The sequence below is a fragment of the Tenrec ecaudatus genome, chromosome 16 (assembly GCF_050624435.1).
Source record: "Tenrec ecaudatus isolate mTenEca1 chromosome 16, mTenEca1.hap1, whole genome shotgun sequence".
Taxonomy (NCBI): domain Eukaryota; kingdom Metazoa; phylum Chordata; class Mammalia; order Afrosoricida; family Tenrecidae; genus Tenrec; species Tenrec ecaudatus.
The window spans coordinates 85,195,220-85,213,522 of NC_134545.1; the positions used below are offsets into that span (position 1 = coordinate 85,195,220).

Sequence of the window (18,303 nt, forward strand, 5' to 3'; positions counted from 1 at the left end):
AAACTGCCAGACTTGTGGTTAGCAGGTAAGCAAATGAAATAATTGCATCATCTAGGAATGCTAATGTTATTCTCTTGATTCCCTCCTGGGTCCTGTTTAAGTATTTTCTTCTTCTTTTTCCCCAAAAACCTTTTTATTGGAAGGTAATTCAGATATGATATTATTCCATAGTTCAATCACATCAAGCAGTATTATACAAGTGCTACTACAGCTTCAAAACATTCTCTTTCTTCTTGATCTTGTTACCATCACCCCTTTACTCCCACCCACCCCCACGGTACCCCCTAGGAACCCAAATTCAGCTTCTTGTCTCTCTAGGTTCATCCATCCTAGGTTTCACATACCGAAAAACATACAGCAAAAATCCAACACAGCTATCCCCGGTGACAACGCCCATCAGAGCTAACCCCCCTTTAAGTATTTTCTCGAAGACTTTCGTAAGGGATCAAACTCTAAAACTCACTGCCACCAAGTTAAATCGTACGCAGCGACTCTATGGGACAGACTAGAACTGCTCCTGCTGGCTTTCGAGATTGTAAATCTGTACAGGAATAGAAAGCTGCCTCTTTTTCTCATGGAGCTGCTGGTTTCAAACTGCTGACCTTGCAGTTAGCAGCTCCAGGTGCCACTCACTACCTTGGCAGGGCTCCTTCCATAAGGGATATTGGTATGTGATTTCCTTTTGGAAGGATTTGTGAAGGATTGATATTCATTCTTTTTTAAGTGTGGGTAGAATTCATCAGCGAATCCATACGGTCGTGGGAGTGTCTTTGGGCCTATTTAGGAATTTGTTTATCTGGGTTGTCTAATTTGGGGGCATACAATTGTTGATCGTATTCTGGCAGTACAGTTCTATTTTAAAAATTTTTTTATAGTTTTATTTTTGTAAGGTCAGTAGAACCTTTTGTAAGACTTCTCTCACTCCTGGTTTTAGTCATTTGAACTGTTTTTGGTGTATTGTTAATTACTAAAGTACAATAAGATATTAATATATTTTTTATTTAAATCATTTTAATGGAGCTCATACAACTCTTATCACAATCCATACATACATCAATCGTGTAAAGCACACTTATACATTCATTGACCTTCTGCTTGGGTTCCTGGAATCAGCTCATTTTCCTTTTTTCCCCTTCCCCTCCCTCCCCGCTCCCCCTCACTCATGAACCCTTAATAATTTATAAATTAGTATTTCATCTTATCTTACACTGCCCGGCGTCTCCCTTCACCCACTTTCCTGGTGCCCATCCCCCAAGGATATTAATATCTTATTGTAAAAGTCACTAGTTTCAAAGAAGACAAAGTCTGGATTGCCACTTCTAGCCCTAACTTCCTCCAGAGATAAGCTTGTTGTCAGCTTGACTGGGCATGGCTACTTACAAATACACCAATGTATTAATTTTCTTTTATTACACACATTATCACACATTTACCAGCCTAAAACAACACCAATTCTTTATCATTTCACACTTTCCATGGACGAGTCTAGGCATAGGCTAGTTAGTCCTCTGCTCAGGGTCTTACCATGTTAAAATCAATTTGTTAGCTAGCAGCCGAAGCGTCTTGGGAAGCAAAGCAGGAGGGTCTCTTTGGCGAAGAAGGGTCTTAAAAGTGGTAGGGTCTCTTCTGAGAAGGGTCTTTAAAAGACATGGAGGGGTTTTGCAACAGACAATGAAATGGGGGCTGGGCTGGTACTAGGGGGAAAAATCAAATTTCATCTGAGACTGTCTTTTTACAAGCTCAGTTGGTTGGATTCCATTTCTTTGGATTATAGAACTGAAGTCCTGCTTCTTTGCTGTGGCCTTTTCAGTTTCTGGGGCACACTCTTTTTTTTTTATTTAACCACTTGGCAGTTTGCTTCAGTACTATAACTTCTATTGTATCTTCAAATGTCTCTGGCTTCTGTCTCTGACCTCTAAACCCTGATTTGATTAGACCCTAATCAAATGATTAAGTCAGGCCCATCCATTCATCATGTTTCCTAGATATTTTAAAGTCATCTATTTGATTAACTCAAAGACTGTTGTTGTTAGGTCCCATCATGTCAGTTCCGACTAATAGTGACCAACCCAATGTACAACAAAACAAAGCACCCCCAGTCCTGTGTCATCCTCACAATTGTTCTTGTGTTTGAGCCCGTTGTTGCAGCCACTGTGTGAATCTATGTTATTGAGGGTTGTGGTAGTTCCATCATCTGATGTCAACTTGGGACTTGTGAGGATTAAGAGTGAAGGGGTGGACTCTAGTCTGTCAATCAGGTCATAGCCAATGAGGCCTCTGTGGGCATGACCTTCCCCTGAGGATTCTGGAAACTCCTGTATTTCCTTTCTGGAGGCCGGAAGCACTCTCTCTCTTTGCTCACTCCCTGAGAGACACTCTACTGACAAGACACATGGCACTGATAGACCCCATGCCCTGGGAACTGGAGGAGCCATGTGGAGACCCCTGATGGAGCTGAGGTACTTTTACTACCACTGGATCCACAAGAGTTTACACCCACTGGCCTGTGATCTTCTTGCATTCAGCATCATTGCAGGTGTTTCTTGAGTCTGAAGAGAGCTTTGTAGATTGGTATTGGACATATGGGATAATATCATGGTTGTGAACTTGATCTGGACTGGGCTGGGATGTTTCTCAATGGTCAGCTGCTCTTGTATTTAAAGCTCTTGACATATGAGCATGACTATGGATTTGTTTCTCTGGTCCACCCAGACTAACACAGGGCCTTCCTCTTTTTCACTGTCCTTCTACTTTACCAAGCATGTTGTCCTTTTTCAGGACCTGGTCTTTCTTCATATGTCCAAAGAACATGAGACAAAGTCTCACCATCCTTCCCTCTAAGGAAAATTTTGGCTGTACTTCTCCCAAGACAGATTTGTTTATTCTCTTGGCAGTCCAAGGTACTTTCAATGTTCTTTGCCAGCACCGTAATTCAAATGTATCAATTCTTTTTCAGTCTTCCTTATTCAATCGCCAACTTTCACATACATGTGAGGTGATTGAAAATACCATGGCTTGGGATGTGATTGAACTGTTGTATGGCATGTGAATTATATGCCAATAAAGCTGTTGAAAAAAGAAGAAGAAGAAAACACCATAGCTTGGATCAGGTACACCTTAGTGCTCAAAGTAGCATCCTTGCTTTTCATCACTTTGAAGGGGTCTGGTGCAGCAGATTTACCCAATGCACTGCATCCTTTGATCTCTTAACTGCTGCTTCCGTGAGCCTTCATTGTGTATCCAAGCAAGATGAAATCCTTGACAACTTCAATCTTTTCTCTGTTTATCATGGTCATACCTATTGGTCCAGTTGCGAGGATTCAGGTGTTCTGTACATTGATGGTGATGTATACTAAAGGCTTCAATCTGATCTTCATCAGCAAGTGCTTCAAGTCTTCCTCACTTTTAGCAAGCAAGGTTGTGTTATCTGCACATTTCATTGTCTTAATACGCCTTCCCTATAATCCTGATGCCACATTCTTCTTCATACAATACAACTTATATGATTATTTGCTGTGTTGTTTTTCTGATTATTTGTTTAGCATACAGATTGAGTAAGTATGGTGAGAGGATTAACCCTGTCACACACTTTTCCTGATTTTCAACCATGTTGTATTCCCTTGTTCTGTTCGTACAACTTCCTCTTGATCTGTGTACAAGTTCCTCGGGAACACAATGAAGTTCTGGAATTCCCATTCATTTCAAGGTTATCCATAGTTTGTTAAACACACAGTTGAATGTCTTGGCATAGTCAATAAAACACAAACATCTTTCTGATGTTCTCTGCTTTCATTAAAGACCCACCTGATGTCAACAATGATATTCTTTGTTCCGAGTCCTCTTCAGAATCTGGCCTGAATTTGGGGTAGCTCCCTGCCACTGTACTACAACCATTGTTGCATGATCGATAGCACAATTTTACTTGCAAGTGAGAACAGTGATATTGTTCTGTAATTTGTGTATTCGGTTGGTTCACCTTTCTTTGGAATGTGTTCAGATAAGGATCTCTTCCAGTCAATTGGCCCCTTAGCCGTCTTCCACATTTCTTGGCATAGACAAGTACTTCATCATCGTGTTGAAATATTTCAAGTGGTATTCCATCAATTCCTGGAGCTCTGTTTTTGGCTAATGTCTTCAGTGCAGCCTGGACGTCGTCATTCAGTGCCATTAGTTCCTGGTCACATGCTACCTCTTGAAATGGGCGGATGTTGACGCGTTCTTTTTCGGTTCCGTGCTTCAGTGCGCCATTTATTCCATCTTTAAAAAGTTATCCCTACATCATGCAACATGCTGACCATATACTCGTTCAACTATGCAGCTCAAGGCTCGTTAGCTCCTTCAGCTTAAGCTACGCTATGTTCTTCCTTTTTGGTTTTCTAACTCTAGATCTTTGTACATTTCATTATAAACTTTGTCTTTTTAAGCTGCCCTTTGAAATCATCTGTTCAATACTTTGACTTCGTCATTCCTTCAATTTGCCGTGGCTACTTTGTGATAAAGAGCAAGTTTCGGAGTCGCTTCTGACATCCATTTTGGTATTTCCTTTCTTTTTATTTAATAATTTTATTGGAGTTTCTTGCAGCTCTCATCACAAGCCACCCATCCATCCATTATGTCAAGCACATTTGTACATATGCTGCCATAATCATTTAAAAACCATTTTCTTTCTACTTGAGCCCTTGATATCAGCTCATTTTCCCCTCCCCCTTCCCTCCCTCATGAATCTTTGATACTACCTTCTCCCTTCACCCACTACCATCTCCCTTCACCCACTACCGTCTCCCTTCACCCACTTTTCTGTTGTCTGTCCCCTGGGAGCAGGTTGTATGTCGATCATTTTGATCAGTTCCCCTTTTCTCCCCCCACCTTCCCTTACCCCTCCTGGTGTCACTACTCTCATTATTGGTCCTGAGGGGTTTATCTGTCTTGGATTCCCTGTGTTTCCAGCTCTTGTCTGTACCTGTGCACATGCTCTGGTCTTGCCTAATTTGTAAGGTAGAATTGGGGTCATGACAGTGGGGAGACGGGGAGAGGAAGCATTAATGAACTAGAGGAAAGTTGTATGTTTCATCGATGCTATGCTGCTGACTGGCGCATCTCCTGCTAGTAACCTGCCTGTAAGGGGATTTCCAGTTGCCTACAGATGGGCTTTGGCCGGTCTCCACTCTATTACTCCCCTTTATTCACAATGATATGATTTTTTGTTCTGGGTCTTTGAAGCCTGATACCTGATCCCATTGACACCTCATGATCACACGGGCTGGTGTGCTTCTTTACTGTTTCTTTTCTAACGACCTTTTGATTTTTTCATGCAGGATGTTTCTGGTGTCATCCACAGCTCATGAAGTCTTCTGTCATCAGTGTTCAATGTATCAAATTTATTCTTGAGTTGTTTTTGAAATTCAGGTGGGGTAGACCCAAGGTTGTATTTTGGTTCTTGTGGACTTGTTTTAGTTTTCTTCAGCTTCAACTTGAACTCAAAGATTGAGGGTTACTTACAAAGATTAGGAATCTTAGTCACATATTTGCCATATAACGTACCCTGATCACAGGACTGTTATCCCATCATATTCATTAGCCCAGTTTTTATTCAAGGAGAGGGAATTACGCTGGACAGGCGTACATCACAGGATGCGAATTTTGAAACACATTTCATAGAATCCCGCCACCTACAGCCATCCAAAAGATCTAAGTAAACCGTCTCGGTAGATGCCAGGGCCTTTGATAACTAAGACGGAGATGGACAAGGTGGGAGGATGGACAGCTACGGTGGTCGGCCACTAATTCAGGTGCAGAGCTGTACGTCACCACTAGATGGCGCTGCCCTAAGTCTCAGCCCTGCATCCTAAGAGGCGCTGGGTGATTGTCTTGCACAGTCTATCTCTATGGTTTCCGTTGTGGCTCTATCCGGAATAGGCGGTGCTTCCGCTTCCGGTGGGGCCGGCCGTAGCGGCGGAGATGGCGGCGACTCCGGCGGGGGCTCCCTCCTCGGGCTCGGGAGGGCCCCGGGAAGAGGCTGAAGCCCCCAACTCCGCCTGGGATGAGTCCCAACTGCGCAGTTACAGCTTTCCAACCCGGCCCATCCCGCGGCTGAGTCAGAGCGACCCTCGGGCCGAGGAGCTGATTGAGAATGAGGTGGGGGCGGGGCCGCGTCCAGAGGCCAAGGGGGTCCCGGGTGGGAGGAGAGGTGGGAGGCGAAAGCTGAAAGAGGAGGTAAAGGACCGGGAGGTTCTGCTTTAAGGGTAGAGGGAGAAGGAAGCGAAGTCAGTTTGAGGGGTTCGTGCTCCGCGGAAAGGACGCTGTGGTTGGGAAGTAGTTGGGTTCTGGGATAAGGACTGGCCCGCGCCTTGGGGGTGACTTCATTTGGTTTTGGTCGCTCTTCTGTTTTGTTTTCACTTGGTGGCCTCACTTAGGAGCCCGTGGTACTGACCGACACTAATCTTGTGCATCCGGCCCTGAAATGGGACCTTGAATACCTGCAAGAGAATATTGGCAATGGGGACTTCTCTGTGTACAGTGCCAGTACCCACAAGTTCTTGTACTATGATGAGAAGAAAATGACCAACTTCCAGAACTTTAAGCCGAGGTCTAACAGGGAGGAAATGAAGTTTCATGAGTTTATTGACAAGCTGCAGGATGTACAGCAACGAGGAGGAGAAGAGCGGTGAGTTCTCAGATCTTAGTTTTTCCTTTCCCCGACTTGGCGGAGGGCCCCCGGTGCCCTAGCGGCTCCCCCGTGGGTTGCCACCACAAGGTCCACCGTTAAAAACCACCAGGCCTTCTGTTGGAGAAAGACAAGGCTTTCTACTTCTGAATAGAGTTGCGGGGCAGTTCTGTCCTGCCCTGTCAGCACCCTATGAGTCTGAATGGACTGCATGGCTGTGAATTTGTGTTTTTGGTTCTGTCTGAAGGTCTGGTGGAGTTGGGGAAGTAGAGATTGGCATCGGCATCTCAGGATCCCTTCCTTCTGAATGAGTGGTTTGCTCTTTCAACCCATGAGGGGATTGCGTTGTGAATGGGTTCTTGGGCTTACAGCTTAGACTTTAGCCATAGAGGAGGGAAGGATTACACTTGAACTTTGTTTCTGTAGTTCTTTGTCTTCAACCCCCCTCCCCTTCCCTCCCCACCACACACACACAAACTCACTCACTCACTCACTCACTCACTCAGTGACTGAGACTTATAGTTAATGAATCAGGTAATGACTGAACCAAACGAATGAAGATGACCAGGTGGGAATGAAGCTGGTGCTGAAGGGTTATGCCCTGCCCCAAGGGAGAAGCCATTATTTCATTTAGCGTTGAAGGGAAGCCAGCAACCAGGATTTTTATTGAGAACCTGATTTTTAAGTTTGGGTAACTAATAAAATATTTTGAAAATGGTGCCCGGGGGCCAAAGGAAAACCTGGATTAGATTTATCCCTGAGATTGCCTGTTTACCACCTTTGCTCTAAAATAGTAGGCTGGCTGCAGTAAATGTTGTTGTGATCCTGGGGGGAAGGCCCTCAGCATCTTCCCTCTAGGGGAGATCAGATTAGTTTGGGAGTGGCAGCGCATTATCCGCATTCCAGATTGTGCCAGTGGTAGTACACACAGACACACACTTCTGCAAGAGTGATTCTCTCTCTGGCTCTTATCCTGACTTGTGCACAGGCCTCTTTTGTAGGCATGAGACAGTATCCCTTCCTCGGGGGAACTGCCTTCCCTGAGAAGCTTTACAAATGGTGAGTGGCCACACATTTGGTGCCTCACCCAAGGCTTCTGCCTAATCTCCTGCCTCAAGAAGGAATTCAACTTGCCTCTCTACCAGCAATGTGTGGCTAATTGAATGGATCTGAAATAACTTTTTCTTCTTTAAAGGGCACTTTGACCAGAAGAATTTCCAAGGTCAGTCCTAAAAATTGGTTAATTTAGTCATCTCATGCACTAATTACCTCAAACTTAACCACACACACACACACACACACACAGCACGAGAGCGTGTTGAGAGAGAACTTGCTATAAATGATGCCGATGGAGTAGGTGATCCCACTGAATCAGCATGTGCCCTGGAATGAGTGGAGTGCAAAATAAGACATGAATCTTCTGATTCTTTGGTTGTTTTTAAGTGTCTTGCCCCCATCACTGCTACTTGCTCTTGGATGGGCTCTGAGGCGTGGCAGTCCCCTTTATGACACAATGAACTGTTGCCCACTCCAACACCAGCTGCATGATCTTTGATGTGTTTGAGTCCGTTGTTAGCTCTTGTATCAACCCATCCTGTTGAGCCTTTCCCTCATTTTCCCTGACTCTGCAAACGGGATGCCCTTGCCCTGGGGACTGATCCTTTCTGATGGTGTGTCCAGAGCAACCAAGACAAAGTTTTGTCACCCTTTCTTTTAAGCTCTCGGGTTTTATGTTTTGTCAGTCTGATTTGTTTGCTCTTGGGGGAGTCCAGGGTATGTTCCATATTCTTTACCAGCACTGCAATTTAAGTGTATGGAGTGCTTCTGCCTTGTTACATGTATGCTATGAGTGCCCAATGAGTACCTGTAACCCAAACTAAACTCATGACCATTGAGTCGATTTCAACCCAGGGCAGTCCTAGCATAGGTGATTTAAGAGAATTGCAAGGACAACTTTGCAATGTGTGAGTTTGTCCTACCAGTTGGCCTTAACACCAGACAATCTATTGTATAATTGTGCGGGATGCTGGGATTCTGGGGTCAAATAGAGTAGGATCCTCTTTGAATTATTTTGAACACTGACTGTTTAGATGTAGCCAGGTTGTTTAGATTCCTATTTAGGGCACTCACTCCTCCCAGGTTGCAAAATTTCTGAGGGAAAAAATTTGTGTGTGTGTAAAAGTGTGTGTGTGTGTGTGTGTTCACATTGCATACAAGAGGATTCAGGGGTTTCATTTGAGCCTTGAAGGTGTATGCATTCTTCTCAAGGTTTCTAATGCACCGTAAACACCGAGGACCTAGGCAGTGTGATCCCTTGAGCCTTTTGGAAGAACATTCTCAGGTCCAGAACAGAGTCACTGTCTTCTGTATTCTTCATGCTTGTCATTTGGTTAATAATATCTCTTGTTTGGCCAACTGGGTCTGAGTTCCAGGTCCCCGAAGTAACCTCTGACCTTTTTCCGGCAGGTTAGGGACCCTGGGCTTGTGGAAAGCTCATTGAAGTATCTTCTGGTGTATTTCCGCTTAGCTCTGCGGATTGGTGGCTCATTGGAGGTTGGCCAAAAAAGATGAAGGGAGGGGAAGACATTGGGAAGCTTGCAAGAGTTGAAGGCAGCAGAGGCAAATACTGCTACAGACACAGTTTAAAAAAAAATCAAAAAGATTGGTGGCTGAAAGATAGTGTAGGCTTTGTGTGCAGTGTAGGCGCAGTGGCTTAAACCAACAAGCTTTATTTTTCCTCCTTTGGCATGTTCATCACAGAGCTCCTGAGGGCTCATTATTTTCACTCCAGCATTGCCCCAGCCAACACCTCGCTGTGGTGGTTGTGTCTCCTGGTGCATAAAGGTTAGAATTGGGGAGCAGCACCAGTCACTTCCGTGGCTGTTGCAGTGGCCAGAGAAGATTAAAAGAGCAAGCCTGACTTCAAGGGGTTGCAGAAGAATGATTCTCGCCCTGGGAGGGACCTTGTTCTTGGGGAGTGACCATACAGTCTCCCACGTGGCCATCAAAGATGAAAAGGAGCTAGTCATCTCCGGTCTGGAGAGGCATGAGGACAAGCTCAATTTGTCATAATAAGGTCTGCAGCTAGGCTTCCAGGAGTCTAGAAAATTGTGTGAAAAGTTGTATGTGTATGTATATTTGGGGGGGAAGCTGGCTGAGGAGTCTTCAAGGGTTTAGGCTATGACCTAGGAAAGGTTAAGGATCACTGCTTTAAAGTCCAAAAACTCCCTGACGTGGGAACTCCTGGAGGTCACTCCAGGCTCTGTCCAGGCGGCATAAGGGAGCACAGGGCTCCGTCCCATTGATGTGCAATCCCTTTCCACAATGCTGGAGATCAAGCTGGGCCTTGAGTCGGCCTGCATATTCCTGCAGTTTCTCAGAGTCCTGGGGACAGTGACTGAGGAGACACATCACGCAGGAAACAGCCTCTAATACACCCCACCTGAGTCTACGTTCTGGTTTATAAGTTAGACTTGTTTTCCACTTGCAGGATTTTTGCAGGAAAATAAACCAGTGAAAAGGTTTGGTGTTGAAAGCAAGATGGGAGTTACTGTCTGAGCGTCTGCGTTGGCTGGGGTGGCGGCGGCGTGGATCTGGATCTGGGTTGACTTTCCAGTGGAGGGAGGCTGTGTGTGCATGCACTAACGGGCTGTTCTTCTCGGGGACGTAGGTTGTATCTGCAGCAAACACTGAACGACACTGTGGGCAGGAAGATTGTCATGGACTTCTTGGGTTTTAACTGGAACTGGATTAATAAGCAGCAGGGAAAGCGTGGCTGGGGTCAGCTGACCTCCAACCTGCTACTCATCGGCATGGAAGGTAAGCAGTCTCAGAGCAGTGTGGCTTTAAGCCACACCAAGCTGCTTTGAGAACTGTCTTCAGCACTGTTAGCCCCACGACTTTGGACACATCTCCTGATTTCCTTAAGTCTCGGCTCTTTTCATCTGTAAAAGGAACATGGTAATGTCTGATCCTAAAGAGTCACTAAAGATAAAATGCAATTGTGTGTCAAGTCTTAAAGGTGGTGTCATGTACTCAATCTTAAGAGTTCGTTCCCCCCAAAAAAAGAGTTTCCTTTTCTCTCCTTTAAATGCTGCGTGAGAATGCCTTCAGATACTAAGGGCCCCCAGCTGCTTAGCAGGAGAAAGATGAGGTTTCCTACTCCCATAAAGAGTTACAGCCCGGGAAACCCACAGGGCCAGTTCTGCCCTGTCTCTGGGGTTGCTCTGAGTCACAGTTGACTCCACCGTGACGACGAACAGCCAAGCATAAGGACCTCTGAAATAGTTCTGAGGTCCCTTGGATCTGCATATATTCAGAAGAATTTTGTCCTCTTGAAACAGGAAATGCACCCCACCCCCTCGATCAATTTTAGCGTTATCTTTTGAATAGATGATGCATTCATGGGGTTGAAAATTCAGAAGTGATACACGAGCCCACTAACACCTACTGCTGTCGAGTCAGTTCCGACTCATAGTGGCCGAGTTAAATAGGATTCCCAGGGCTTGGCGTCTTCACAGCCCTCAGAGAGCACCTGGGACATCAGGCTCACCAGCCTTGGGGTGCTTGCCCAGAGTGCACTGACGGGGCTCCTTTACAAGTCGGCAGGCCGTGATCAGTCCCTTCCACCCCATCTGCCAGCCTCCTAGTCCCTCCCTCCTCTCCTCGAGAGCGGGCCACCTGTGTTGTTGCATCCCAAGGCTCTTATGCATACAAGGAAAGTGAGGTAGCTAATGCTTTGTTTTATTCTTCTGAATCTACGGAGAGACTGTAAACTCCCAGTCAGCTACTCGGGAGCAAGGGCCCTCTCTCAGTCTTATCTATTTTTACTTCGGGCATTAACTCAATGCCTGGGGGTAGTAGGTACTTAGTAGGTAAATGGTCAGAAAACTGGGTTGAATAAGGTAGCAGATCAACTACAGGGTAATTCTTTTTTTTTGAATACTTTTATTGGGGGCTCTTCTCTTACCACAATCCATACATTCCTCCAGTGTGTCGAGCACATTTGCACATAGGCCGCCATCATCATTTTCAAAGTAGTCTCTTCCCACTTGAGCCCCTGATTATCAGCTCCCCATTTCTTCCCCCGCCCGCCCTCCTTCATGAATACCGAGTAATTCTTTATTGTCATTCTCCACTGGGCTCTTTTCCCCCTTTGACTGCTCTCAGTTCAGACTAGTCCCTTTGCCTTGTATTAATACAACTTTTTAATTGCCACTTAATTGCCACTTTGTAACCAATTCTTTCCTTTTTTTCCCTGTTAAATTCTTTTACCTTGTAACCAGTTCTTGCTTCATCCCTCTGGACTCAGTTCTGGTTTACTTCATTCCATCTTTTCCTATGGTATGTGCAAAATAGCAGACCCATCAGGTAGAAATGAGAGCAGCTACCCTTGGCGGGTTCCCCATACTCTTTGTGTTCTCTCAAGCTGCTGTCATGGCATGCCCACGCCAAGCTGGAGATGTTTTCTGAACCCCATCCCCTATAGGGAGAGGTGTGCGTTCTCAACTCAGAAGGGTTGTGCACAGGGTAAGCAATTGATGTCGCCCTAGCCATGAAGGAGCAGGTGACACACATAAACTAGGGCAGAATGAATTAAAGGCGGATACCTTGTCCTTTCACCAAATTGCCCAGTGCTCGCTTCAGGATGGTGATTATGGTTCTCCCCATGAGACTCAGCTGCCCCAGTGTTAGTCGAGTGTCTCGCTGCTTTGGTGTGTTGCAATCGGAGCAAAAGTTGAGAATCTTTGAGCTCTGGAAGGATGACCTAACACAAGTTCGTATTCATACAACTTCAAATAACTGGTTCACCCCATCGATGCATTGTTAACTTCCCTAGTTTCTGGTCAATAAGGAGTATAAGTGCACTCAGCATGTCCCTTTACCAGGCTGACATGTGCCATTTTTATGAGCTAGTTCTCTCCGGTGAGAGAAGTACACTGACCAGTGTAGTGGTTGCTCGACTTATTACCCACTGAAAGTAGAACACTGAATTTGCTTAAAGTTATCATTGCAGTTACTCTGGTTCTGCCTGAAATGTTGGCTAGACCTCTTAGCTGGGCGGGCAGCTTGCTCTTCTAAAGAGGGCTGGGCCTTCTGATGCCCCATAGAGCCCCTGCTCTGGATGAGAACCTGTCTTTCCTCCTGCAGGAAATGTGACACCTGCTCACTATGATGAGCAACAGAACTTCTTTGCTCAGATCAAAGGCTACAAGCGATGCATCTTATTCCCGCCGGACCAGTTTGAGTGCCTCTACCCATACCCCGTCCATCACCCGTGTGACAGACAGAGCCAGGTGAGCATGTGTGGTCTGAGGAGGGTGTAGAACTCCAAAGTGTTAAGTGCAGCCAGCCCTTGATCCCAGAGGAATTCCATCTTTCCCTTTGTCTGTGGTGGTATGTTGGGGTCAGATTACAGGCAGATCTTGCCTTACAGATAAACGCAGAGGGCAGTTTCATAGTGTAGCTCACATATTTGAGGCCCAGGTGTGTGGCCCCCCCCCCAGTTTGTAAGCATAATCAGCCCTGTAGAGTGAATGCTGTAAGGCCCCGTTGTTGGTGCTGGCCCACGGGCACACTGTCGCTACTCTGTTGGATTGGCTAGCAACTTCATAGATCAGACTGCTCAAGAAGGGCACATAGAATTGAGAAATGTCATTTAGTGCATTTGCTGGATCTAGGTGAAGGATGTGGTCTATTTTTGTGTCCAGCCAAAGAGAAGATCTAGAGAAGATAGATCATACATAGAGGGGAATTCGGGGGAGGTAACAGGCCTTTAGCTGGACTTAAACTCTAAAGACTTTGGTATCTGTTTGTTTAGAGCAGTGGTTCTCAGCCTTCCAAATGCCACAACCCTTTAATAGAATTCCTCGTGTGGTGATCCCCCAACCATAAAATTATTTTTGTTGCTACTTCATGACTAATTTTGCTGCTGTTATGAATCAGGCGACCCCTGTGAAAGGATCGTTCGACCCCTAAAGGGGTCGAGACCCAAAGGTTGAGAACCACTGGTTTAGCGGCATCTCTCTTGAATACCAAGAGAAGATTTGATAATAGACTGACTTTGATTTTTTTTCCTTAAACCTCTCAGGTGGACTTTGACAATCCCGATTATGAGAGGTTCCCCAATTTCCAGAATGTGGTTGGCTACGAAACAGTGGTTGGTCCTGGCGATGTTCTTTACATCCCAATGTACTGGTGAGGAGGGGACTAGGGCTGGGGCTTCGTGGGTGCATCCTTTCCTCTTCTTTGGAATGCTGCCCTTGGGTCCCTCGCTCTGCAGCAGGATGGGCCCTGTGGTCTCCAGGAGGGTTGCTCTCTCCTGGAGTCACCATGCTGAATGTGGGGGAAATGGCCACTGTGGCAGGTCCAGAGGTCCCGAGGCTGGGGGCTGGAGAGGCAGTCTGACTCCTTGGTGCAAGGCAACACGCCCCAGGTCCAGCCCCAGCCCCAGCCCCAGCCCCAGCGTGTGCTCTGCAGGCTGAGTGTAGAGACCGCGTCGTCCATGTCACTCATCGCTGGGCTCTACCTCGTTTTCTGTTCCTCCCTCTGAAAGAATTTGTGGCAAACAGAACCTGTTGGTCTCTTGCAGGTGGCATCACATAGAGTCGTTACTAAATGGTGGGATTACCATCACTGTGAACTTCTGGTACAAGGTGAATATGGAGCTGGGGGGCGGGGGCAGATAGACTAGCCCCGAGATGGTTCCCAGGTCTTGGGGAGATGGAGAACGGGGGGGTGATTGGGTTCCTTGGAGGAAGGATGGTGCTAGGAATAGTAGGGCGATCCTGATGGCCGCTGCTAAGGCATTTCCTGAGCTGCTGCTTCCCTTGCAGGGAGCCCCCACCCCTAAGAGAATTGAATATCCTCTCAAAGCTCATCAGAAAGTGGCCATAATGAGAAACATCGAGAAGATGCTCGGAGAAGCCCTGGGGAATCCACAAGAGGTATGTAGCTGGCCCCGGATTGCCCGTGCAAAGTCGGGAGTCGGGTGGCAGTCTCTGTAGCTCCTGTCTCAGTGTCTGCTGTCCTCTCTCGGCATAGAGGTTATGGGTACGTTCAGAAAATCCGTGTTTGCTGGAGAGAGCAGGGCTTGACTGGCGGATCAATTAAAATCTGTTCCATGCTAGTGGTAATGTTCCCCAAGGGGCTGGTCTGCCAGCTGGGGACCCCTGAGGGGATTCTTCTGGAATGGGAAGCGAGCAGCAAAGCAGCTTCTCGCGCTCTCCCAGCTGTGCCAAGGCAGCTCTAGGTAACCGTCGAGACCACCTTCCCACACAGGTGCTCCAGTGGCCCATGGGATAGAGGGGGCCAGTTTGTCTCTGGAATACTGAGCCTGCTTCCTGTGGGTGGCTACAGCATCTGGGCGACCTTTGGAGTTTGGAGATGGCACCAGCCCTAATCGCAGGTGGCCCTTTGAGATGATACAGAGGCATTTGACATTGAAAAAGGCCCATAAAAGCATGTGGACACGCACTTTGGCTGTTCGGGATTACCCCTTTGGCCTGGTGGTCAGTTTGGTGCTGCCTACAGACACCAGGGGTTGTGAGAGGCACGGCAGTTCAAGGTGGACCCCTGAGATTGGGTCGTGGCCCCTAGTACTGGGCTGACCTCCAGGAAGCATTGCTTAGAGGGTGTGTCAGTGGAATGTCCACTCCGGGAGGGCCAGAGGCAGGCAGTTCTGACGGGCTCCTCATGTCTCTTCACAGGTGGGGCCCTTGTTGAACACAATGATCAAGGGCCGGTACAACTAGCCTGCCAGGGCTTCCCGGCCTCCTGCAGGTGACCGCTGCCCTGTCTGCTGCGCCGCCTTGACGAGGACGGGCGCTTCAAGCGCTAGGAATGCACGCTGCACTTACAGACTGGACTCTTGCCATGGCCCTGGAGGCAGGTGTTTGGGGCCAGGCAGGAAGGTTGGCACTCCACTTCCATTTGGAGGGACTTCCTGCCCTTGCCTCTTGTGCCCCAGTACTTTCCTCTCTGCCCCCCTAAAGTCCTGCACTTAGTATGTGGAGTCCCAACGTCTGGTTGTTGTCATGTCTGTGTGTGTCAGTCTGTCAACCTCGGAGCATGTGTGTGTGTGCGTGTGTGTGCGTTCCTTGCAGCCTCAGTGCCTCAGCCTAAAAGGAGATGCTTCTTGGGCCTCCCGCTGCCCCTGAGCTGCAGGGCCGGGACTGTCCTGACTGTTAGGTCCGTCTGCTGACTCTGACCTCTGCCGGCTGGCCTGAGTAATGACTGCGACTTTAGCGGAGGAGACTGGCCTTGAAGAGCCCGGTAGTCATTCTGCGAGAGGGTCCAGTTTAAACCTTTGAGCCCAGGCCGCACAAGGAAAGGAGCCTTGTGACATAAGAACCAGGAGTTTCATATGTTCCAAGTTGTAGGCAGTATGCGTCTCTCATTTTGTACCAGCTCTTGCTCCCTGTGCTGGGCACCAAGGAAGTTCTCCTGCTGGTGGCTTCTCAGGGTGCAAGTGTGTGTTTGTGCGTGTGTGTCCACATTGGCCAGTGTCTTCATCTGAGCAGGGTTCTCCACTGCTTGCCCATGTCCAATGGGACAGCGCAGTGGGAGTCCCAGGCAAGTTCAGCCTGACCTTGCCTAAACCTTGTAAACTCAGATTACAGCCATAATTAGTCAGGTCTCTCTACAACCTGCCTGAGGCCGACTGGCCAGCACCTCCAGGCCCTCTGGCCCTCCCTGCCCAGGCCACATCCTCAACTCCTGCTGAGCTTCCTGCCCGAGTAGGTGAAATGGGTCAAACTTAGGCAGCTAGCTCGCCATTCATCCACCTCAAGGAAAGGCCAAAAGTGAAGCCTTGCCTCATAAAGCCAGCGCCTCTGCCAGGCCCAGTGGCCCAAAAACACCCGAGGGAGCAGAGGAGGGAGGAGGATTTCCCGTGCCGTTCAGAGCTCCTCACGGGAACCCCTCAGGACTGCAGCTCACAGCTGGCACTGCACAACGCGAAGAGCCATGCTCCTGACCTGGGCGTCAAGAGTCGACCCCGGGTGAGTGTGTCGGCCTGTGTCACCTCACCTCCAATCTCGTCTCCAACCCCCTTCTAACTGCGACGAAAGAGGAGTCGAAAGTCTCTGGTGTTTTGTTTTGTTTTTCTTGCCAAAGGTTTACTTCCAGTGTCTGAGCTGTGGCTCTTAGCCCAAAGCTCAGTTTACAGTGCACTGATGGACGTGGAGGGTGTGTGCACAGTGCATTTGCAGAGAGAGCACGAGGGTGTGTGTGCGTGTGTGTGTGTGTGTGTGTTTAGGGAGATGGGTGTTCATGGCTTTTTTAGTACCTCCTGGGGTTTTCCGATCGTGTGGGTGTGCAGGCACGGTACCTTTTCAAGTGGAGTTCTTTCAAATATAGCCAATGCTGTACCACGTGCCTGCGGTGCTCTCCCTCCCGCCTCCAACTCTGGGGAAGGAGGCGTGCAGCAACGCCAGGCCAAGGCGGATCAGCGTGCTCAGGATCACACTCCGAAAGGTCGGAGATGTCACTCCTCCTCTGCAGGCAGGCCTGCTGCATTCCTGGCTTGGACTTTGGGAGGTGGGTGAGGAGCCACTGGGCTGACACAGACCTGACTGAAGCGGGTTGCCCCCCAAGGAGAGAAGGGAGTTCACTGGGAATCCAGAGGGCTGGTCCTGTCCCTGGGACGATGGTATCCAAGAAGCTCTCCCTTGATGAGATCCCTGGTACCCACCCGCCTGGTCCTTTGCTCTTGGTTCCGTGCCCTCTGAAAGGTAACTGGCCTCATCTTCCAGACGAAGAAGGGAGCTCGGTGGCCAGGTGATACATAGCCATGTAGTACTGGCTGACTACAGACGCGGCTCCTTCCTTTCCGAAAAATCCTCTAGGTTCTACTGCTGGATGGCTCTCCCTTGGACTGCGGCCCACAAAGCACCAGCCAACCTGCCAAGAGGATACAGAGCTAGCAGCCTGGGGAGAGCGCGCTTCTCGGTTTCAGCCAAAAGTGTCTTGGGAAAATCTCCCGTAGCTGGAGTTTGGCTTAAGAGTGCTAGAAGGAACCCGAGTTCCAGATCCGATTGTGTTATTTGAGTGACCTTCGACTGGGCCCCGTAACTCCCATGAGGCCCTGGATAGAACTGACTCGCCCCTTCTAACTGGTGCGAAGAGGCTGGATTCTCATTCTGATCAGTGCTCTTCACTCACCTAGCTTAGGGCTCTTTGGTTTCCGGTTCTGACTGCGAGGGAAACTACCAGCTCTCCAGCTGGTTACCATCCATCCTGGCCTGGCAGGCAGCTCGGGAGACAGACGTACACCCTAAGGGAGACAGGAACACGTCCCTGGCTAGAGGTCAACCAGACTGCAGGCTCCTGGTGCACACCAACCCAGGACCGAATGGTTTGTGAAGTCAAATATTTGTTGGGGGGTTGGAGTTGGCTGTGGGGGAGGGGCTGTTCAGGGCATCAGTTGAGCAGATGCCCAGGATGCCTGGGGGAGACCAGCTTCCCCTACAAATCAGAGCTCTAAATTACAAGGTTTTTACCAACGTGAACAGTTGGGGGAAGTCGTCTGCTCTCATTTGCGTAATGGTTTCTGTCACTGGTGATTAGACACAGGATGAAGGAAAAGAAATTTGACAATTAGGAATGAGCGATCATTAATCTGAATCTGTTAGGAGACA

The 18,303-nt window shown here is 48.1% G+C and overlaps 1 protein-coding gene and 1 non-coding gene across 2 annotated transcripts; both read left to right on the plus strand.

Moving 5' to 3' along the window:
• Nucleotides 1-5,934: 5,934 nt before the first annotated feature.
• HIF1AN (hypoxia inducible factor 1 subunit alpha inhibitor) lies at nt 5,935-17,034 on the plus strand. The gene is made up of 8 exons (XM_075534967.1): nt 5,935-6,135; nt 6,414-6,664; nt 10,335-10,483; nt 12,815-12,960; nt 13,755-13,861; nt 14,256-14,319; nt 14,500-14,610; nt 15,373-17,034. The coding sequence occupies exons 1-8, from the start codon at nt 5,959-5,961 to the stop codon at nt 15,415-15,417; spliced, it is 1,050 nt and encodes a 349-aa protein (XP_075391082.1). The 5' UTR covers nt 5,935-5,958; the 3' UTR covers nt 15,418-17,034.
• LOC142430027 (small nucleolar RNA SNORA73 family) lies at nt 9,893-10,091 on the plus strand. The gene has a single exon (XR_012780517.1). It is a non-coding gene; the product is annotated as a small nucleolar RNA SNORA73 family (small nucleolar RNA).
• Nucleotides 17,035-18,303: the final 1,269 nt, after the last annotated feature.